We start from the raw sequence: 23,471 nt of genomic DNA, 5'->3' as shown, positions 1-23,471 counted from the left end.
TTAAGACCTGGAGAGACCAAACCCCGGAGGGGCAAACATGCAAGGCTCGACCCGAGCTCCACACGGTACTCACAGAAGCAACCTCAGCTCTTCCCACCTTCGATTTTCCCCACTTCGCAGCAATATACATCTTTTTCTATTAATTTGCTCTCCCAGTGTGCTTATTATTTAAGCTCTGCATTACTTAACTCTCCAACGTGTTTTGAGACGCAGTTTGCAGAAAAGGCACTATGCAAAATAAAATTGTATCTTCTGTTCTAATTTGTTTCAGGGGCTAATTACCAGTTTTATTGGGTTTCTGAGCATGAACGTGTGCTGCATATTATGTACAGCACAGCTGTGTACCAGAAAGTGATCCTTTGAGCATTAGATGTTTCATACTTTGTTTTTAAAACAATACAGGAAAGGGAAATAATAGATGGTCATTAGGCATTGAATAGGTTCCATTTTTTAACCTGTTTTTTTGGTTTTAGAGTCAATATGGGGGTTTTCCCCATAGTCCCTACCAAGCCTGGTATGGTCCTTCAGTACAGCGAAGCTCCACCAGACCCGTATCAGCAGATGACTGCTCCTGAGCGCATCACACCGAAATGTTAACCTTAAGGAGAGACGAGGATAAACACGCTTCAGCAGCACTTTCTTAAAAAGAGGTCTCAGCCTGTTGCAGCCTCCCAGGAGGTGAATAAACGCCAGCAGAAACGGCTGCTGCGGGGAACCAGCCTTCGAGAAGAGCGAACCTGAGCTCGCCGCAGCGGCTCACTTGCTTCGCAGCCATGCACGGGCTGCTGCCACAAGCACGTCAAAATGTGCTAAGCTTAAAGAGGGCATTACTGCGATTATAATGCTTTTGTTGCTCATCTTAAACCAATATGGCATAATCCCTCTGCGACGAGTCGCTACGGATTAATGGGAAGGGCTCTGAATTCATGGGACAGCTGCGTCCCGCGTCTTGCTGCCCTGATGACCGCAGGAGCCAAACCCAAACCATGCATGGAAACATGCTCCTAAACCTCGAATCGGTTTCAGCACAGCTCTAAACATCCAAAGTTGTGAAAAGGATAAAGACGGAGATGTGCCTTTTTCCTTGGCAAAAATAAGGGGAAGAAAACTTCTAAACTTCTCTTTTTTTTTTTTCCTGCAGCAAAAGAGAAATGCACCAAGAGATGTCCATTAAAAAACTCATTTGCAGCACAAGGGGAGAAAAAGGCCTTTTCTGCATCCAGAAATAATAATTAAACAGTTTCCCTTGGTGAGAAGGGCAGTGACAGGGGTGCAAACATCTCCCTCCTCATAAAGCCCCCCGCTCCCGGGCGGCTGGGTGTGATTAACTCGCACCAGGCTGGAGATGACGAAACCCTGCCCGGAGAGAGTGTGCGGCCGCAGGAAAGCCTTCCCGGAGCTGGGCTGATGGCATCTTGGCAAGCGGAGCCCCAGGGAAGAAGCACATCCCGCTGGCAGCCCGCCACCCCATCCCTCCCTCCTATTAACACGTCGGCCCTTTGCTATTCGGAAAGCAAAAGGCCAGAGATTTGTTTTTACAACACAGTGTTAGCTTTTCACGGAGGAATAAAAAGTATCAGCAAGACAACCTACGCATGTAAAATCACCATTTATATCCCCCCCGAACAGAGTGGTGCCAGGGACCAGGTACTCTGCAAGAGACTGAAATGCACGTGGGACCTCGGAGCAGCGAGGACGGCACCATCCCCGGCGAGGGACAGTGCCTACGCTGGGGAACCGGCACTGACAGAAGTGATCAGAAGCGATGGAAGAAGTCCCAGTTGAGGGGCGGTGGTAGCACCAAGGCCCTGCTCCTCCTGCTTTCCATGACCGCTGGCTGCAGGTGCCCCAGCCGCATCCCTCGGGGGCGGCCAAAGCACCGCGGCAGATGTGGTTTTGGGGGACGGCACCTCCTCCCCACGCAGCTCTGGCTCCGCGGCCAGGCTGTCCTGCATCTCATCATCCCCTCCGAGGGGCCCGTCCCCGTGACAGCTCACCCGGTGAAGCCCAGACAAACACCATATTCCCCGAGAGGATTTATTGCCGATCCCACAAGGCTCGGCTCTGCCGCTAATTCCGGTTTAATTCTCGTGACGGATGAAGCATGAGCTCCTGCCTGCACCCTCCCCGGCTCTTGCCCTTGCCAACCTGAGCACTGCTGAGGAATGGAGACGGAGGACGAATTTGGGATCTGGGGAACTGTAGTCAAACCTGCTGCAGTGGAAAAGGGCCACGTGCCTCCAGGCCCCCCCAGTCTCACCCACTTGTCTACCACCGTGACCTTTCAGACCATTTACCCTTTTATACATCCCTCGCATCTCACCCTGCTCGTGTGCCCGGCAGCAAAAGCATCAGCACCGTGGATATTCAGCTCATCACCATCCCAGGGACACCCAGAAACACACCCTGTGACAATGCCGTTACAGCCAGAGTGCCTCGGAAGGGGAGCACTCGAGGCCCACGGAGGCACAAGCCATCCCTTGCAATGAGGAAAGGCGGTTTGTCCCACTCCAAGCAAGTTTTTTTTAATCCGTATCACCGTGCTTTATCTTCGGTTCACGCTGCGGAAGGCTTTGGGGGAAGAGAGGGGCTGAAGGAAAACTGAACTTCTGCAAAACAAGGAGACTGTGATCATAAAAATCTTATCAGGTCCCTGAATTATCACAAGCCAGCCCAGGGGAGCACCCAAAACCATCCACCTTAAGCAAGTCCTGCATCGATGTGCAGGAGAGGAGAAGGGGAGGCTCAGTAAGAATTGCTGTCCCAGCCACGGTGAACGTGGGAATCGCGCTATGGGATGAGGGTGCATCTCCTCCTCCTCTGTATAACCTACAGCAACACAACCAGGGGGCTTACTGCCTTCGTGACCCTAAGCCCTGCCCACCCTGGGACCCAAACGTGCAGCCTTGGTCCACACCATGGTGACACCTCACTCTTCTCATCAGCTCTGCTCTTCCCAGGTCCTTGCAGACCCAAGTCAGAAGGCGTAAGGACCATTCCTGAGCAAACCGACACCGTCTGCTGCCTGTAACCCAGGGCACTGTGGTGCAATTACATGGTGTCTAACAACAAGCATTTTCTTCCCTCGTAGAGCTCCTAAAATTACCAATTTCATGGTTGATTTTCCTCTCTGCTTGTTTCTGCCTGTAACTCTCACGCCCCCCACGCTTCCCCGCTCCCCGGTGAGAGGGTGCATTGCAGCAGGGACATCCAGGGGTTCAAAGAGCTGCCTGGAGCCTTGTGATGGGACACGTGTCGCTGGCTGCGTGCATCCCAGTGCAGGAGTCATTTCCTTCCAAGTGTAGCAGAGACATTCCAGTGCCACGTGTGCATGGGGATGGCATCTGCAGAGCCGGTGCAGAGCCTGTTGGCACGTGAGATGAGGAACTGCAGGCACCGGGGTCTGAAGGTACCTGATGCTGCACTTCACAACCTGCCATTCACTGCACCATGCCCTAGAAACAAGTCCAGCCACTTCCAAAATGCTCTTCATAGTCCTTACAGCCAAGATCTTCCTCCAAATCACTGGGCTTACGGAAAACTCCTTTCCACACAGGATGCATTTTAGCTCAAGGGAAAAAGATGAGTCCTATAAGAAGCTCCTAAGCTGCCATGCGGTTATTGGCTTAAGGTTTTACTCTCTAGGCCTGATCCCCAAGGGCCTGAGAGGTATTTTAGACCCCTTTAGTAATGGACTGATGAATTTCCATGGCTATATTTCCACTCACATGACAGTCCTTCCATGCTGGTGCCTGCATATAAAAGGTATTGGTGCACATCAGGGATGCTCTGCCCATCCAGTCCCCTCACCAGCGCTGCAAGGTTTCACCGTACCACTGTACATTGATTTTCTTGCTCACCACTTGGCATTGACTTCTTCAAACCCCAGACAAGACCAGTAACGAGCACAGAGATGGAGCACCACAGCCCTATGGCACAGCCTGGTGCTCTACCAGGACCCCAGCATGCCAAACCCACGTGCTTCCCCTTTCACAGCTTGTCTGCTCTTTGAATGAGATCTGAAAAACTGGAGTCACGTTAATCTCAACATTAGATATTCATTTTTGGCCAACAAGCATCTATCTGGCCAGCGGGGAACAGGCCTGATCAATCCCGTGCTGATTTCTCACATCAGGTTAGTTTTTATTTAATGGTATGGCTCTCTGAAGTCATATATCTCTGGCAGCCTCAGCTGAAGGAAGCGTAGCCTGATGTTTATAGTAACAAATCTAATAATCAAATACAGTCTGGTAAATGACAAACTGTTTATTTTCCCTCACATGAGGAATTCTTATAAAACTGCTGAAACATTCCATTTAAAAGTCATTTACATGGTGATGTGCTGGGTATTGTCATAAATCAGGGAAAGCAGCCTCATGAATAATTTCAGAGACTAAAAATAATCCCAAACAGGAATCTTTTCTTCACGCTAGAACTAAGGAACATACAAGTATATATATAATTGTGTTTTTTTCTTAATTAAGACAAAAGGAGACCCCGATTGACGGGAATTTTGGGACACGAGTCGAGCAGCATGTGCCAAGGGCTGGCTGGATGCTTTCAGCTCCCCGGCCTGGTGGGATCACAGCAGACTTTGGGCTACTTACAATTTCCTTCCTTCAGGGCACCCAAGCATGGCAACCCAGCCAAGCCTTTAGGGGACAGACACATACAGGGGAACAGATATAACACCCTAAACTATGTCCGTATCTCCATGATCGGTTCCACCAAAGGAATGCAACTGGGTCAGCCCAAAGGTTTATCCACCTCCTGGCCCTGGCAGTGCAAACACACAGATAAAAAGAACATAAAACCAAGGGAAAGTAAAGCGATAACCTTCCCCGTGTTCAGCAACCGGTGGGATCTCTTGATCCAAAGGTCAATAAAATACATGAAACAGAATGAAACTTTCTGACTTTACAAAAGAAGTACCAGATTCCTGCTATAAGTTGTTAAATATCATTTTACCAAGCAATGGCACCAGAGACATCCAATCTGTATGAGAACAGAGGTCCTGACCGTACTCCGACCCCACTGATGTCCAGCAATATCTCAAGGGGGAGGTTCTGCTTCAAATTATGCTCGTGATGATCAGTAGCTATTCATGTTAAAGCAGGTGCTTCCCATAAAAACTGGTGTAAAAGTAAGATCATGAGATCAGAATCGGGTCCCCATAGGTTTACTTCTAAATCTGGAAGTCCCTTTGGCAGCATGTCGGAAGCCTTCAGCTGGAGGACAACCGAACCCTCGAAACATTTCACTTGAAATAATTCATACACTTCCAGGAAAAAAAGGAAAAAAAAAAAGCATTCCTTTCCCACTCTGCTTTAATTTGAAATATGTCAACAGGGAAAGCCAGCTGAAATCCCACACTTTCCCCAGATGGGCAGTGAGGTAATCGGTGGACGTCCGCCCATGTCAGACTTGAAATCCCATTTTGCTCCCTACACGTCATCTGTGGTTGCAACCTTTCCTGCGAGCTGCAGCACCTCTTTTGCAGCAGAGGTTTGACATCTAGTGGACAGACGGCTCCCGAGAAGCTGTCATTGTGCAGCCAGGGGACATCGGTGCCAAGCCACCCTCCCAGCAGGAGAGGACCCAAGGAGCAGGGGTTCACCAAGCACCCATGGAAAAACACGTAACAACCGGGGTGTTTCTCCAGCCAAAAGCGGCCAAGCAGCACCAGAACTAGAAAGATCAGGCCAGGCTGGTGGGAGAAGTTATCCAGGCTCAGCACTGGCAGGAGATACAAGATCAAGGTGGGCGATGCTCGGACACCAAGCAAAGACAAGAGCCATACATCTCTATTTTTGAAGTGCTGTGAGCAAGCCGCCGTCTTCCTGATGCCCAAGAGGCATTGCTAGGAAACCGGGGCACCCAAGGGGCTGCGTAGTCCCATCAGACCCAAGGGATTTGGGTCCCAAAGTGGCAGCTCAGGGGAGTCACCCATTATCAGCCCTTCCAAAGGCTAGTAGGAGCTGCTGGGTCTGTCCTGGGAGCTGCAGCATGACCTGGGCCACAAGCTTGTGAACTTGGATAAACCAAAGCACTTACACCCACCAGAAAGGCAAACCAGACCTTGCCCACAGCCAGATGACTTCATTAGTTAATTTAGTCAATCCTGCTCAGCTGCGGCGTTATCCTCCTGAACTCCCCACAGCCCTCTGCAAACAACATCTTGAAATAAGCGGATCAATCACACTTTTATCAAATAGGCACAGGATATAAACCCAAGCATTAAGGGCCATTCCAGATACCTGGATAGATGAGGAGCTTTTCTCAGGCCTGAGTAAGTGTGATTCATTTCAGAAGAGGCTGAGATCTGCACTGCTGCCTTGAGATTCAGTGTGCCCAATTCCCATTAAAATTTATGGGCTGGAGAGGACAAGAACTTCCACGGGAAGGCCAATTTTTGCTCAAACTTTCTTTCCAATTTACAGACTAAAGCAGCTCGGGATGGAAGTTCAGACAGGCTCTGAATGAGAAACTGAAACTTTTGGAAGGCTCTCGGCTCTCCAGCCCTCCAGAAAGGGCAGCACGTCACAGCGTACCAGAGGAAGCAACACCACGGGACGCAACAGCAGCGCAGAGCCCAATAGATCTTGTTGTTCTTGGCAGCCCTACTAAACACAACAGGACTGTGTGCCTTTTTAAGGATGCTGGTCCAGGCGTTACAAGGCAGAGAGCGTCCGGTGGACGTCTGGTCCCCTTGCTACGGCAGGCAAAATAACAGTTGTTTGGTAATGGATTGCATCAAGAGCCATTTGAAGTTGCAGAAAACCTGGACAGCATCCAATGTGAGATTGGATCAGGACATGCTGCCAGGGCCAAACGCATTCCTTGACGCACTAACATCTTTGGGGGAGGACGCGTCTCCCTGTTTCATGGTCTGATGACGGGGAGCCCAGCGTGACCCCAGGCTCTGGCTGGGGCACGTCATGCAAACAAGGAGCGATTGCTCTGGAACGAGACCCTCCACGAGATCTGCAGCAGGGAAAAATTCAAACCTCACTTCTCAGGACTTGTTTCACCGCTCCCTGCTCCCAAACATACCGCTCTGTCAGCCCATCGCTCCGTTTTGCTGATACCTTATCCTGTTTTGCACGATGTGCTCTTCTGCATCGTGACATTGCCTTGCCTGCCAAGGACACGCGCGGGCGAAGGGAGGACTCGGCGATAAGGGATTTTCAAAGGGCTCTCGGAAGGAGCTCGGAGGAGGTGAAGCGAGTGCTGCAGGCCAGACAGGAAAGCCACACAACTGTGTGTGCAGAGGAACAGACTCGGTTAAGTCTACAGACATCATAAGACAATCTAATGTGGAACTGTATTGTCTGGGGAATGCTTCAGAGGAACCCCAGCATCCAACCGTAGAGTCCCATATGTTTTGATAAGAGACTGTTAAAGGCACAATTCTATAAACACAAGTCACATTTTGTATAGATATGGGCTGTAAATGTTACGTTAAAATACCTCAATTGCCTTGAAGCCGATTCATGCTCTGCAACTGCCAAGGGAAAAAAAAGAAAGCGAGCCCGGGATATTTCAGCTTGCTATCTGAAGTTATTTATAATAAACTCTGACTGAACTGAACACAACGGGCCAAAAGAGCAGAGGAAGCAGCGATGAAGGGTGGTAAAGCTCACACTGCAATCCATCACCCCTGCTGTAAAGCCGGTGTTCAAACAAGGCAACGGGTCTGGCTTCCATCAGGCAAAGCCAGGAAACGCAGGGTTAAGGCCAGCTTGAACTTGGTCCTTAAGTGACCCCCTGACATTACTCGCTTGTGACCCCAGCAGCACCACTGCCTCGAGGGGATGACTTGTGCCTTGTTTGCCCTTGGCTCTTCCCCGAGCGGAGGCTGCAGAAGGGCTCGGGGATCCCCTTCATGACCCCCCCGCCTTTCCTCGCACTGGCGGAGCATTGGGACACAGGTCGGACCGCACCTGGCTGCGAGCAAACAGCTCCATCCCACCCAACCGCAGCTCCACCTCCAGCTCCTCACTGCTACAACCTGCTATTAGGACTGACATTAAACTGCAGACTGACTCAGAGGTAGCCGAGGATGTTTTATCCTACCGAATTTCTCTCCAACCTATGAAAGATCACAAGCTGCCAAGAAATGATGCCTCAGATGTAGCTTCCCTTTTTTGTGATGAGCTGGTGGCTTAAATACATCCTTCAACTAATACTGCTGCTGACATTGACCCATCCTGGAGAGCAGAGCTGTGCTTTCAAACACGGCATTTAGAGCTAAACCGACAGCTTATCAGGACAAAGCGATACGGAGCAGGCAGGGGATTGATTTTGCCTAACTGATCCCTCCTGTCTCGCTTAAGGGCAAACTCCACAGCCCTTACCAAAATGAACAGTCCTGCTGGGTCGCAATGGGACCACGGGAACGCACAAGCGCAATAGGAAACAACCATTTCCATGGTGAAAGCTCCGTGCACATGGAGCTCCCGTGCAAAAACCGGTCTCAGATAAGCAGCAACAGTAAAATACCAGATAAACTCACAGCAAGATGGGACTGCTGATGTCCATGTAGCATCCAAAGCTTTATGCCATTTAGCTGAAGTTATTCCCTTCACCTCATCCATAAGCTCTGCCTCTCCCTCCTCAAGCCAACAGAGGTTCTTCTGGAGCACCTGGAGAGCACCGACCTCACGCACTGCAGGGCTTTATAAATTAGTCCTAATCTCTGGTACCTGTTTCTTTGATGAAGTTCTGCTCTGCTCACATGGATATCAGCTATTTTGAAGATGCTTCACAGGAGGAATTGCAGGTGCCCAAGTCACAGCCTCTCCCCCACCTCCACTGCTCGTTGTTTGCATGACCCCTTGCAAGTCACCTCATTGCTCCTTGGCGTGGTTCCCTTCTCGCTTTCTGCAAGAAGCCAACTCACTCTCTTTGAAGCAATCTCAGCCCCAGGTTGCCTCTTACTTTGAGCTCTGCAGCACTTGCAGCAGCTCTGGGCTCAGCCTAAGTGCTGCCCTGATGCAAATGCTAATAATGGAAATGGCAAATGGGCTCCATAATTGATTGCCCATGCACACAAGAAGCAGCTCTGCGAGCTCCATCCCTTGATGAACGTACACAGGAAAGCCTGGTAGGTACTTGTCAAAAACTCAACAGAGCTACAAAGAAACCAGCCATGACTCAGCAGGGCCTGGGAAATTTCAATGAGACACGTTTTAAAAAAAAAAAATATTTAAAAATGTAAAAATAGAATAAATACGGCCTTAAGAAGACTCTCCATTTTGCTATGGCTGAGCATGGATTTTCTCCAGTCACGGCACACCCTGCTCTAGCAATGGGGTAAGATTTCAGTTCATCGTAACAGGGGCATCGAGCTGTAGGTGGAAGATGGAGCCATCGGAGCAGGACTCGTACATGTGACAAACACCGAGACAGGGCCAGAAAAACGGGGTTAGCCCATGACAGGGGAGAAAAGCGTCTGGCCAAGACCCAACTGTGAAATCCCTTTTTATCCCTCGCCCTGGCCTCAACAACAGTTACCCCCAACTTCAGCAGGTCCAGAGTTCCCCTTTTAAATACCAAATTATTAGTTCAAGAACAGGTTCATACTTAATAGGGAAAATGAGAAAATCTCTTCAAAGCCTATATGAAATGTAGTATTTTTTCTGTCCAGAGCAGGTAAGTTCCAGATCACATGGACACTAAAAATAGGCACTCTCATAAGTGAACATTTTACTGATCCTCATCAGAGAAGCAAAGGACAACAACATGCAGAAACTAAACCAACTTTTGCCCAGCAGAGCCGTGCTCTCGGGAGCTGGCTCCGAAATGATGTGCGAGAACTTACCCTGCACTCGCTTTGCGCCTTGATAAGAGATTTAAGAGACCGTGGTGGTCAATCAAGCCTTTCATGAGTCTCTCTTCACGTAAAAGACACAAGATTTGGTGTCGAGTGAATTTTTACTGTTGCCTTATAAACCTCTGCGAGGTCGAGGTTTGCACTGGAGCAGACGGGAGACCCACGCCAGCGGTCATGACTGTAATAAAAGTGTTTACAGCACTGGCGTATGCTTGAAATTGCAGAAACAATATTCAGGATCACCGATAAAGGGAAAACACCACAACCACATCTGAAACAGAATGCCCTCCTGACTTCTGCTCTTCCATTACCAGTGTTGATAGAGATGAAATTCAAATCTTTAGCGGGAAGCGAGGTGAAGGAAATCCCAGCGTATTCACATACGTGGCATTTACCAGTGCCCTTGGGAATGGATCCAAATCTCTTTCCTTGGGAGCCTATTTAATAGGACAGCAACCTTCCTAGGGTTTGCTTCCCATCACTGGCATCTCTCCCACCCATCTGCCCTTACCCAGAAGCCCAAGTATGTTAAATATCGGCCTAGAAAAAAAGATTCAGGAGAAATAGGTGACATTTTATTTTTTTCCCCTTCCTCGAGAGTTGCTCTGTACAGTTCAGTCCTCCAGGCTATGAAATTCAATAAGCCATAATGTTCCAATCGCTACAAGCTGCCTAGTCCCCATCATGCCAAAGTAGCTCAGATTCAACAACAAAATTACAGTGTACATTATACCATTACAGGCTCCGCACAAACACACTTACAAAAGGGCCTGGTAATAAGAGGCTGGGGATATACAATGTGTTTAGGGCTAAATCCTGCTCCTGGACCCATCAGCTTTGCTGGCATTGAAGTTACCTGACCTGGAACACGTGGCTGCAGAACAGGGTCTCAGTTTCTTTTCCAAACCCAAACTGCTGCTTCCCCACACTCCTCTACAGGTGGAAACCCAAAGGCAATGACAAAGACCTCGTGGATTCATTATTTCACCGCAGGAGTTCAATCAGCACCTCCACGTCTGACAGCATTCTTATGGACAAACCCAACCAAGGAGTAAACTTGCTTGCTATCAACCTCCACGAGAAAGGTTTTCATTCCTTTGCAAACAAAGTGAAGTCCATTCTGCTAGAAACGACAGCATGGGCACACACAAATATATATAAAAACATACATGTATTAGGTACGTACACACAAATATCGCATTTCTGTGTTCCTCTGCTTTCCCATCAGCTGTCCCCAAAATCTAAGCCCAAAGAATTTCTATTTGCGGTACCAAAACCCACGGTTTGCTTTGTCTCCCGGTGAGCTCCTCATCCTTTCCTCTCTCTGTCATCCCCAATGAAGGAGGTGTCAGTTCATGCTTTCTCTCCTCAACCACGTCAAGAAGCAGCCTGGGCTGCAGCTCCTCCGAGACAGGAACGGATCTCTATGCAAATACCTGCGTACCCATCGCAAATCTCAGAGGATTTAAGTGAACAACAGGAAAATCAAAACAAACGCGCACGCGGAGAGGCGAGCGATGGGGCTCGAGGAGTTTGGGTACGCCAAGCTTCATGACGGTCCCAGGGGACGCTCCCCCAAAACGTCCCTGTTTGTAACGTTCATCCAACATCCCAGCTAATGTGACTCTCCAGCCTTCTGGAACATGACAGATGTCCCAAACACCCTGTACCGTAACTTGTGGTTGACTTTCTGCAACAAGATCTACCAGAATATTAGATATTCAGGCAAAGCCTCTTCCCATTTTGCACCACAAGGATGGAGGAAAGGGGCCAGGAGCAGTCACACAGCTTGAATTCACCCTCTGAAGGAACCGCGATCACAAAGAGATGTACACACATACAAAGTCATCTTATTTCTCTGGATGGCTTTCAGAGGCACTGCTTCTGAGCAAAATCGCAAGATACTAGTAGCATTGTGAAAGCACACAATTTCCATCTGTCAATTGAAACGGGCAAAATTAGATCTCGAAGCCGCACATTTAATCCATTGCCAAACTAGTCTGCCTGGTACAGTGCTCAGAACAGATTTTTATTAAAGGGAAAGAAAGAGGAAAATTGTCTTTTACAGCTGCATCTTGTCAAAGCTCCCCTTCTTCGCCCCCAGCCCGGCCGGCCAGCTCCGGAGTGACCACTGCTATTTCCCTGCGGCAGGAGGCTGGGAACAGCCCTGGAAGCCCTGTACAGAGCTCATCAGCCTCTAATTCTGATTATTAATTCTGATTATTAATTCTGATTAGAGGCTCATGACTCCTAACTGCTGCTTCAGAAACACAGTACGTACCCTGATGGTTTTAAGTTGGTCCAAGTTATCTTAGAATTAACTATTAGGGGAGCTCACGTAATAACTCACCTCCTATCCCAGGCAGCTAAATATTCAGTTAAAAGTGTATCTTAAAATCACAAGGCTGCTTCGGCGGCAGGATTAACGGATTGGACACAAACGCCAGATGCTACCTTAAGAATTAAGGGCAAAATCTGAGCTCAAGTTCTCTTAAAACATCTGTGTAAATAGAGGTAACATATTTCTTGCATGAGTTTTAACGCTGGTGGCAAAGGCTGCTGCTGCACAGGTCGGATGCCCAAGGTTGAACTCACAGTGTGATGTGTGATAAAAGTAAAACCACACCTGTGTGTCTCTGGGTGTGCGGTCCACGGAGCCGAGGCTGTACCCCTGGGACTCCTCCTGATTTACACCAGCGTAAGGAAAAGGCAGACCACAAGCTACGTGCATAATCCAGCAGAAAACTAATCGGAGCTCTGTAAGGAGGCAGCTCAATGCTTCTTGTCTGCAGAAGCAATTAAAAAAAATAAAAATCAAACAAGAAACAACAACACACAAACACACGGTGAAAAACATGATTCAGAGTTCATTCACTGTAAACTAATGTGATCCCAGCTGCTCTAATGGAGTTACCTCAACCGTGTCATTTAGACAGAGCATGGCAGATAAAGCTGAGGTTTTGCTTCCAAGTAAGCCCGGGTGGATGCTGCCGACTGGCCCGGCAGGAGCCAGCCCGAGCCCCAAAACCCCAAGTAACAAAAGCCAAGGAAAAGGTAAACGAGGGTCTGCTTAAACTCAACTAGAATAAATCTAAAGCTACTGTTGTATTTTAAAAACCTCACTGAAATACAGTAAAGCATCTTAGAGACAGCTGTATGATATTCAGAAAATACCTATATCCAGCTTGGGGCTACACTGCATAAAATTCATCTGCAACATAAAGAAGAAGAGATTAGCTATAGGCTCTCATCTTCTGCTCCCATTACTCAGCGCTGTTCAACTCGTGCGATATGCTGTTTTACATTTCTAAGGGACTTGCCATCTAGACATGCTGGAAAAAAATACATATGGACTCAATACATAAACCAAACTTGTAAACAAACTGCAAATTGAAACTGCTTTTATTGGTTCCCACCGGATTTGAGAGGTGAGAAAACTGAAGGCAATTGGAAAAACTTTACAAAGCGGAGTCTGGGACGCATCTTGTAAATGCCTTGAAAAGTAGCAAATTAATTGCTCTGAAGGGTTATAAATTACAGTCTGAAAATAACAAGCAAATTGTAGATATTTCACAGAGATTACACGCAATCTTCAGTAAAATCTGATGCAACAAGTTGGTGTCTCTCAGTTTCTCACTGGAGGGGAATATCCAGTACAGAACAATTCCAAAAAATTAGCAGAAAAGGAAAAGCACACACAAAGATATCCTAAAATAATTTTAATTACTATCTTCAGTGAAACTATACATATAGTAAATGTGAATATGTGGATGCAGAGAGAGTTAACTTTTGACTCCATTGCCTTTTGTAGCAATAAAAGCGCTAACTAGGTAGGCAAAATTTTTCTAAGTGCATTTGCGAATTAAACCTGCTCAGAGATACCTGCTGCAGTCCTGACTTGGGACAATACTGAGATAAATCCCTAAAACTCCAACAAGCTGCACACTCAGCTTGGAACTCAAACACAAATGCAACAGGGAGAGATGAGCGGGGCGTCAGGGGCCCCGAGCACGGCCAGCGTACACGGTCGGTCTCGCCAGCGTAAGGGAAAGATCGGAACTGGGGGTGAGGAAGGGTTAAATATGATTCTATTTGTTGAATATTCTATTTCATTAAAGTCAAAGATGTAATTTTATTTTCATTACTTATACCTCTGATTTACTTTGTACACTTCGCTCAGATGGACTTTTTTTTTTTTTGTTATGAGTCAACTTCATTTCATCAGACAATTTCACATTTCCATTCTTGGGCACCAGCATCGTGTCTCTTTTTATGGTTTCCCTGCACTCACACTCCTGAACGCATACAGGTATTGCCACACACCGTCAGTCCTCGCTGCAAAAAGCTACGGCAAAACCTCGTCTGCTTTGAAAGTATTTTTGTAATTAGCTTTCTAACCCTTTTTGGGTTGCAAAAGTCATTTTGGAAACAGGAGCCAAGAACCTACTAATGCCTGCTTGAGTTTGCAGAGAGCTTAACACCTTGCTCTGAGCAACCAGCCACCCCCCTGCCCACGCAGCCGCTTACGCTGACATTTTTCCTAAATATCACGGATTCCAGCAGCTTTGCCATAGGACAGGGATTTCCAACACTGATCCATACTCCCGAGTTTGGCTGGAAGACAGGAATAAAAGGCATTTCACAGAGGTACAAGCTATGAGCAGTGCTTAAGGAATTCAGGGTGCAATAGAGAGGTCAGAGACGATGGGGTTTGGCGATGCCAGGGATGCAGGGACCACGACAAGCCACCAAAGATAGCTTCCGTTGGTATTAAAGACAAAACTCAGGACTAAACTCTTGATTAGATGTATTGAGCCAACACGGAACGCTGAAATGAAAGGAGCTAAAACACATGTGGACAACATATTTTTAGACGAGTTACAATTTACAAGACTTTTCTTCCTTCTGTTTCCTAATTGCTTGTCATTCAGCAGGAGATGCTGCTGGGTGCACAGCACCTGCGCCTCTCACCAGATTCAGTGGGCGTCGTGGATGCTCAGCAGCTCCCAGGATGAGGCCAGAAATACATTTATTCGCTAACGGGTTTTTCCACAGCACGCTAAATATTTTAACTGCAATATTTATATTCGGAGATGACAAATTATGATTCGGTCAAACCCTCCCATTGCACTTGTCAGGATACAGCCTGAATAAGAACAGATTAACAGCAAAGGCTTTCTGATAAAGCTCCTCAAATCTGATACATGCTTATGATAAAGCAATCAAATGAAGTTTGTCAAACTGATGGGAGCCCAGACCCGGCCACTTATACCCACACCTCCGTGTGCTTCGGTATAACCCCCCCCAAATCACAAACTGCATTGCTCCCACAGACGCGGGAGCCAGAACACATCAATTGTGCAATAAGGAATGAAAAGAACTGCAAGCCTTGTGTCAGAGAACAATTTATAACACTGCCGAGCAAAGCTTAGCCCAGGACGAAGAACAGGAAGACGGAGTGAAGACCAGAGCGTTAGAAACGGAGCAGATACACCATTTTTCATGAAATGCGTTTTTTCACCATCCAAGCGTATAGAAGTCTATACTGAGGAACGCTCGGAAATAACATGCAGGATGTTATTGTGGACGTTAGGTCTGCCCCGAAGTGCTTGTAAGGGCAACTAGCAAGTGCTGCAAGAAAAAGCACTTCAGAAAAAAATTTTCAAAAGATAAAAACTAGATTTGATGCAAGCAGAGACTCTACCCAAACAGGAGAGCAGAGCCAAGTCCCACAGAAATCAGCTGGCACCAACAAGCTCTGTAGCCACTTGAGAAAATAAATCAGAGGAGAGTTTTCTCTGACTAAGGCACACAGCATTCAACCTGTAATGAATCACTGCATGTTTTTATGAATCACTAAATAACCAGCAAAGTTGCTCGAGCCTTATCAAAGCCGTGCTGCAAAGCCGACACTCGGCACCGTGATGGAAAGCAGGTTTAATCGCCGCCGCGCGTTACGTCCCGGGTTACAGCCCATTTCTCCAGCCGGTCGTACAGTAAAACCCCTCGCAGCAATGCAACGTACTGGCGACGGACACGAAGTCAGCGTTCCTCCCAGCTGCTCCACCTCAGGCACGTGGATGGTGCCGGCTGCCAACTGCCACCCCAGCCCACGGCCGCGTTACACGTGCATGCACCAACAAGGGCCAGGAGCTGCGGCCAAATCCCCCCCGGGGTGCCGGGACATCTAGGGATTGACAAAAAGTGACTCAACACTTCGTTGATCAAAATATTAGCAACAGCAAAAAAAATATATATATATATATTCAAGGAAACACCTGTCTGGATACAGGCGTAGCTCCGTGTTTCTGTAGAGCCGTCAGTTAACAGCGGCGCTTGGGAAGAGCCAGGAAAGGACGTCGCAGGATCGCAAAACCCAAAATCTCGCTCTATACCACCCAACGTGCACACCGAGTACACAAAGTCCCACCCACAGACCTCTATAAATAAACCCACGTAGGAGATCCACAACTGAAGAAATAAGTAAGTTTGCTTCTAATTATATATCTTTTTAAAAAAAGGCAAATTAAAAGCCAGTCAGTAATAAGAGAGGGGAAACACAATACCACCTGACAGTTGAAAATTCAATTTCAAGCATTGCCCATGTCACAAGAACTATATTCAGGCTGTTTATTTGCTCTAAACTGTCACGTACAAGTGACTTTCTGGTTGAATTTGGGTTTGGAGGTAACCCCAAAGCTCGGAAGGAGACTCCTGTGTTGGAGCCATCACTTAGGAAAGCTGAAGAATGACGCTACACAGCAAACAGCTTGACAAAAGTCCACCGTGAAAATCAAACCCAGAGCCAGTCCGAACGCTTTCTGCTCCTTTGATTAAACTTTAATGGACAGAACTCTGATTATTGCTCCCACACCTGAAAATCAGCTCCTTACAGATCTTTTGCTTTCTGTTGTGTGAGAATTCAGAAGTTTCTTGGTTTTATTAATACAAAACCATGCAAATGGGGGGGCAGGGCGGGATTTTTTCCCAGGTTGTTCTTAACATTCCCAAACGCAGCACAGCTATTAAAGACACAAACGTGCATCTACTACATCTGCCCACTCCCCCATTTTCCCTCCAATGCGCAGCCCTTTGGGCGGACGCGTGCCTCCGGCTAGGCAGGCTCCCAGCCCCGAAAGCTGATCCCCACCCCACCTGTCCCCCCGAGAACCAGGCAACAGCTTTTTTTAGCTATTTCTAAGCCTGGCAGTAACCCCCTCTGCTTAAGCCGCAAAGGCAAACCACGTTTTTGGCCCAGCCGCGGAGGATTTCCACCTGCTCCAGGCCACAGGTCTGGGCTATCTCTGCTGCTGACAAATATTCGGAGCGGCCGGGCGGCTTTCGTGGTTCAAGCGATCTGGATTGACAGGGGTTTGCCATGAGCCGGGAGCCCCATGCAATACGCACTCGATGGCATTCCCCGAACTGCGGTGGCATTTGGTTTTTCGGATGCTGATGCACCCAGATCTGCGGTGCAAACCCCGTGGCGTGGCGGGATGCAGCTCCCCACCTCTGCCAGGAGCATCCCATGGGACCACCCTCAAGAGCCAACGGGGACCCGCTGGGAACCGGACCCCAAATGCGCAGAATGGGACACCCTTGCTTTTCACGGCATGTCAGACAGACGGACAACTCTGTCCGCAGCCCGGGGACACCGGGGTGAAGTAGTTCTGCTTGGTGGCAGGGGGAAGCGTGCACAAGTTTTGGAGCTGAAACACCTCAGGGGAGACAGACGGAGATGCACTCCCACACCGGGAAACACTCGGTGAGCATGGGGAGAGGAGGGACACGGGGAGAGGAGGGACGCGGGCATCGGGGGGCATGGAGCAAGACCTTCTCCTCCTCCCCCTCTCCCCCAAAATAAACCCCAAAGAGAGCAAAGGACAACTCCCCCAGCAAGAAAAAGCACCACTGAGGGAGAGAAGCTGCTTTTCAGAAGGGGTTAGTGCTTCCCAGGTGAGCGAGCACTTCAGTGAAGCTCTTCAGACTCAGATTTTAGAAGACTTCACAGTCACGTCCCTTCCTTCTGTAACAGAGGGAGGTTTTAACGCAAACGTAAAGCTCGTTATTGTGGTTTATGGATCTATGCTTCTGGGTGGGCAGGAAGAGTCACCAAAACTGCACAACTGGCCAGAAACCACCTTTATGTTGCCAACTTCTCTTTCAAGTTACTCTTCCCCTGGGACAGGCACTTGGAGGATCTCAGCCCTTATCGCTCTGATCCACCCACGCTCCTCCTCGAGCAGTCTCCCCATCTTAGCTGCTTTCCAAGCGTCCCAGCCCCGCGGCGGTGGCACTTGTCCCCAAGCTACCCGACCTCCGGCTGCCTGTGGTCCGACACGCATCCAGCACCGCTCGGGCACAGCACCAGCTCCTGAGCAAGACGCACATCTCCTCGCTTTGAGGTTGCTCAACACAGCTGCGTTAAACAGCTCCAGAAATCACAACCACCAGCAACGCGAGCGCTCTCGCCCAGAAACTTAAGAGTCGGCACCGAAGGATTATTCTCACTGCGATGCGTGGGACTGCCAGCGACCGGGAGAAGGGGAAAAAAAATCCCAGCAAGGAGCTCGTCCCTATTGCTGCGATACGTCGTGAGCTTTGTTCTGCTACAACCAAAACACACTGGCTCTGACAGCAATAATGCTGTAACACGGGGCTTATGTAGTTTTATTAAATTTCTGCTTCGCTATTAACCAACCGTCACACTTTCCATCTAATATTATGTCAGACGGCTAAGTTTTGTAAAGGAACTCGCTCTCCTGTGAATTCTTAGGAGAGATGCTGAAAGGCAAAATAAAAGCATAGCCTCACCCTACGGCGGCACGAGCACACCGGAACCCTCTCCTACACAAACCTCCCTTGCTCGGTGCCGACGCTGCTTTGTTTCCCTCCGGCTGCGGGTTAACCTGTCAGCGGTACCGGCTTCAGGGATGCCGAACCCAGAGCGCTGCGTGGGAGAGCGAGACCCCACCAAAGCCGAAGGAGAAGGCTTCTCCCTCCCGCCTGCCCCCAAAGTTTTGAAACACGATAACCTACTTTAAGGGAAGAGATCTGCCTTGACTCACTCTCAGCTGTAACAGGAACGCAGTGCCCTCCCCAAGCCCCTCCGGGACCGGGTAGATCACTTTTTTGTTACAGAACCATCATTTACATTTAGTATTTATACAGCTAAAGCATCGCGGCGGAGATCAACTACTTGTTTACTTCTCCCTTCCATCCACAGGCGTATCGGAGCTCGGTTCCCCCCTCGCAATGGTGTAAAGCAGAAATACCTCCGCAAAAGTCGATAGTTCGTGTAAACCTCGTTCAAACGAGAGGAGACCCAAGGCCGTAAAAATTGTGGGTTTTCCCTGCAAGTATTTCTCCTAATAACAGACCAAGGCAGCGTTCTGGGGAGGATTGTGCAATTCCTCCTAACGACAACACTTGACTTGGTGGTGTTGCTGAGGAAAACAGTGATCTCAGATGCACACGGGTTTTTCTTTGGTTAACTGAAGCGAGATCAATAATAACCATATTAATAAATAATGCTTTTAATAGCAGCGGCAGGATATAAGCAGCAAACTGCAGGCAGGTATCAGGGATAGGTAAAAGCATTAATTATCTGCACAATGTCAACGCTTCTGACGTGCAGAGCGAAGCTAAAAGCTCACTTTCTGAAGATGATCAAGACAGACTGACAACTCTCTGCTTGCACACAAGCATTTCGGGTAAAATTCAATTTTCTGGATGTCACAACCGAGAGGAACACACTGCTCTTTTTTGTTTAACATTAATAAACTGGGTAAAGGACACGGGGGAGGGGGGGAGATTTAGAGGCTCGACTGTCCTCTTCCTTCCCTGCCTGCAAGTTGCAAAAGAACAAAAGCAAAGGGGAGTTTTCGGGACCGAGGCGAGCGAGGCATGTGCCTTCCCCAAAGCAACTCCAACCCGCTCCATTTTTCTGCGACGAGAAAGCGCACATGCACTCCGAGCTCTCTTATATAAACAGCGAGAGGGTCAAGCGCCTATCTGAAATTCCCCACCGCGCCTACAATAAATAGGAGGCTGCCTTCAAACTTTGCTCCTTCCCGCCCCACCGAGAGATGAGGGAAGTTGAGGGGTTTCTCCCCTCTGCGGGTCCTGGGGGGCTGCGGCTCAGCATCCTCCACCGCCCTGCGATGCCGAGGCCGGGCACCTCGTCCTGCCGCCCCGTCCCGCTCGCTCCCACACCGGCCGGCCGGATGATGCTGGTGGAGCCGAGGGGACCTCGGCGTGTGTGTCCCCGACCGAGGCCAGTGGGATGAGCACGGGGGGGGACACACGCTCCCCGCCTGTCAGCCCCACATCCCCCTCCCCGAGGCTGGGGATCGGGACAGCACGGGGCGGGGGGGGACACACACACACGGGACGGGGACACCCTGGGGACCCCGGAGACTTCGTGGCATCCCCGTGAGCTGGAGGGAGCCGCGAGCCCCCGGGACGCGGAGCCCCGACGGGGTGCCCCGGGCCCGGGGAGGGGTCCCGGGAACGGCTGTCCCAGCCGGCCGGGGGGCGCGGTGTCCCCCGGGGAAAGGATATGGGTTACAGACCAGCCTGAGGCACCAGCTGCGCGGGCGGGTGGTTTGCTTGAGGCAGAAGAAGGCGGTGGGTGCCAGCGCCGGGTAAGGCACCTGCTCCTCCTCCTCGGAGGCCAGGTCGGGCGGCGGGTCGCGGCCGGGGGAGCCGCCGGGGCCGGAGCCGGCATCCTCCGGCGGCTGCTCGGCGGGGCGGCGCGGCGGCGCGGCGATGGGCACCCGCACCTCGCCGCCGGCCGGGCGCGGCAGCGGCTCTCGGCTCTCGCCATCAGTCATGGTAGCGGCCAGGACCTGCGGGGCAAGGGCAGGGGGTCAGGGGCGGCGGCCCCCCCTGGCCCCGGGGCGCAGCCCGGCTCGGCTCCCACCTGGCCCCGGCGCCCCGGCCGCAACAAAGACGGGCGAGGGGGGTCGAGCCGCTCCCGGGCGCAGCCGCTCCCACCCCCCGGGGAAGCTGGGTCTCCCTCTCTTCCCCCCTCCCCGGGGTGCCCCCACCCACCGGCTCGTTCCTGTTTTATTTTCGGGGATGGAAAATTGATGGGGGGCGTGTGTATGGGGCGGGGGGGTGTCCTACCTTAGTTTGGCGGAGCGCGGTGTCCCCAGGCGCATAGCCGTGCCTTGCGGTTCACATGGGACCAGGCAGCAATCGGGGCGCCGGATCTCCCCCCACCACGCACCACCACCACCCCAAAATCCAGCGGGGAGGGGGGGCGGGGGGGGCTGGGGCTCGGCGTGCGGCGCCCGCCCGCCCGCGGGGATGGAGGATGGAGGAGGGCTGGGGAGGAGGAGGAGGAGGAGGAGAAGGAGGAGGAGGAGAAGAGGTGGCGGCGGGGGCGGGGGCCCTTCCCGAGCCGTGCCGAGCCGAGCGGAGCCTCTCCCGACGGTAATCCCAAGGAGCGAGCAGACAGCTCCGCAGCCGCTTTGCAAAGCTTCGCCCGTGCTTAACAGGAAACTTCGGATTTACCGGGGGAGGAGGGAGAGGAGAGGGGAGGAGAGAAGCGGAGGCGGAGGGGGCTGGGAGCCCGGCGGGGCAGGGCGGGGGCGGGCAACCGGGAGGAGCCGGGGCAGCCCCGGGGGGTCGGGGGCGGGGGGAGGCCGCCCGCATGGCCCCCACCCCCGGCCACGCTGCCTGCCTTCCTTCCCCCTGCCTTTGTTCGGGCTCCGGGCGGTGCGTGGCGAAGGGCAGGTTGCCCAGGCCCTCTCGGGGAGCCACCCTCACGAGTGGAAGGCGTTGGGGGGGGGGGGAGGAGGTGGACCCCCCCCACCCCTCCCTAGGGCAGGCGGAGGGGACTTTGCAAAGCCGGTGGAGGGGCCCCGCGTTTGTCCCCCGCTCCCTGCCCCCTCCACCTCCGCCGGGTCCCCGCGGCCGGGCACCCCCAAAGGGGGAGATGCAGCCCCCACCCCCGGCTCCAACCGGGGGCTGAGGGGGCCGGAGGGCCCGGCTGGCCCCGCCCCCCCCCGGCCCGGGGGCTGCAGCGTGGGAAGGGGCCCGGCACCGCTCCCACGGGGGGCTGCGAGGCTGCCACAGCCCCCTGGAAACCCCGGTTGCCCCCAGGGCATTAATTCATTAGTTTTAATAAATAAATGTATAAGCCCAAGTTAGAGGTCGGAGCATTTTAATAAATAAAGATCGGCTCTTAAACTGCAGCGATTTTTAGCTGAGTAGCTAATCTCCTCAAGGGCTTAGCTTGGAAGGATCAGAATAAACAGATAATAGAAAGTCGTTACAGGCACCGTCCCCTTAAACTCCGCTTAGGAAGTTTTATTCTTTTGAGTTATTTCAAATTCTGTGAATTATATCTGAATGTAGTGCAGGTGGAGGCGGGGGAGGGAAGAGAGATTAAAAAATGTTAGCTAGATACATTCCCCTCAACTGGAATGTTTTAAAGAGTGAGTTCATTATATACCACCACATTCAATTTGCAAATGCAGTTCCCAATGCTATTTTTCATGGTTAATAACTGGGAATTGATTGAAAAGGGAGGTCATGCAGCTTTCAAAGCAGAAAGCGCCCAGCCTAATGGGGCTAGTGAAGAGATGGTTTTACATACACACTTCCAATGGTTGTTTTATTAGATGTTTGCAGGTTGTGATTAACACTATGTGGCAATTTTATTATTGAACAAACAATGCCCCTGACAAGCAGGACACAGCCTGCAAAGCGAACGTGAACTGTGCAAAGAAGAGATTGTACTTGGAGTTTCCACACGTTTATACAAGCTAATTAGGGCAAATCATGAATTACTGTGGGACGGGAAGATTTGTGTGTGAGTTGGTGGAGCTCTCCTTGAGCAAACCGTCTTCCACTCATAAATTCTCTTGCTCAGGAAAATGACCTTTACAGGAAGAAAAGGAGGTTTACTAAAATGGGAATCGGGAGAAGGAGAGGCCAAGCCTCAAGAGCAAGCGATGCCTCTTGACCCTCTCCCAAAGGCAGAAGCTGCCCAGGCAATAAACTTTCCTCCGTGCCTCCCCTCCAGCTCCGTGTCAGGAGAGCGGGATGCTGCTCCCATGACTAACAAATCCCTCTTCAAAGCTCTTCCCCCACCAGCTGTCCGCGAGCACCGGCTCCTGTCCTTCCCCGGGCAGAGGCTGGGTGGAAGCTCAGAGCTGTCGCGAGCTGCAGCCGTCCTTTCCATAGCCAGACAGAGCATGGGGAGCCCGACATTTTCGAGGTCTTAACCTGTTGCCTGATGGAGAGTATTTAAAGCCAAGAGCCTTATTAATAAACCCCATGCAACGATGGCGGCTGAGAACGACTTTTATTGTAAAAGAGAGGATTTTGAAGAAGGCTGGCAAAGAATAGGCTTTTGCCGCAGTGGGCATTTTTGGCTCATTCTGCAAAGGATCAGGATTAATTCCAAAGGGGGTCGTTACTGAAAAGAGACAACATTTTGTTGGCAAAAGTATTTGCTTCCTCCCGTATTTCCTGCTTAACCCGCATACAGTGGTTGGAAGGAGTAGGCCAGATTCTGCTCCATTTACTCCAGATTTGTCTCCAGCTGACTGCACTGACAGCAGTAACACTTCTTCAGGTTTACACGAGGCAGAAGGATCTGGCCACAGCATTTCTGTCATTA

General features: G+C 50.5%; 1 protein-coding gene across 4 annotated transcripts in view; it reads right to left on the bottom strand.

The window, feature by feature from the left end:
* The window catches only part of CACNA1H (calcium voltage-gated channel subunit alpha1 H), a 260,228-nt gene extending 238,892 nt beyond the window's left edge, over positions 1-21,336 (bottom strand). For all 4 annotated transcript variants that reach the window (XR_012044869.1, XM_072877585.1, XM_072877586.1 and 1 more), the window contains exons 1-2: positions 20,966-21,336; positions 20,400-20,685 (exon numbers count right to left, since the gene is read on the bottom strand). Coding sequence is in view for 3 of the 4 variants with exons in the window: in XM_072877585.1 (XP_072733686.1) it covers positions 20,400-20,670 (271 nt within the window). In the remaining variant the exon portion in view is untranslated. The remainder of the gene's footprint in view (positions 1-20,399; positions 20,686-20,965) is intronic.
* Positions 21,337-23,471: the final 2,135 nt, after the last annotated feature.

Source organism: Ciconia boyciana, chromosome 13, assembly GCF_034638445.1.
Source record: "Ciconia boyciana chromosome 13, ASM3463844v1, whole genome shotgun sequence".
Classification (NCBI taxonomy): Eukaryota; Metazoa; Chordata; class Aves; order Ciconiiformes; family Ciconiidae; genus Ciconia; species Ciconia boyciana.
Note: the sequence above shows the minus strand (reverse complement) of the source record. Positions and strands in the feature narration are given on the sequence as shown.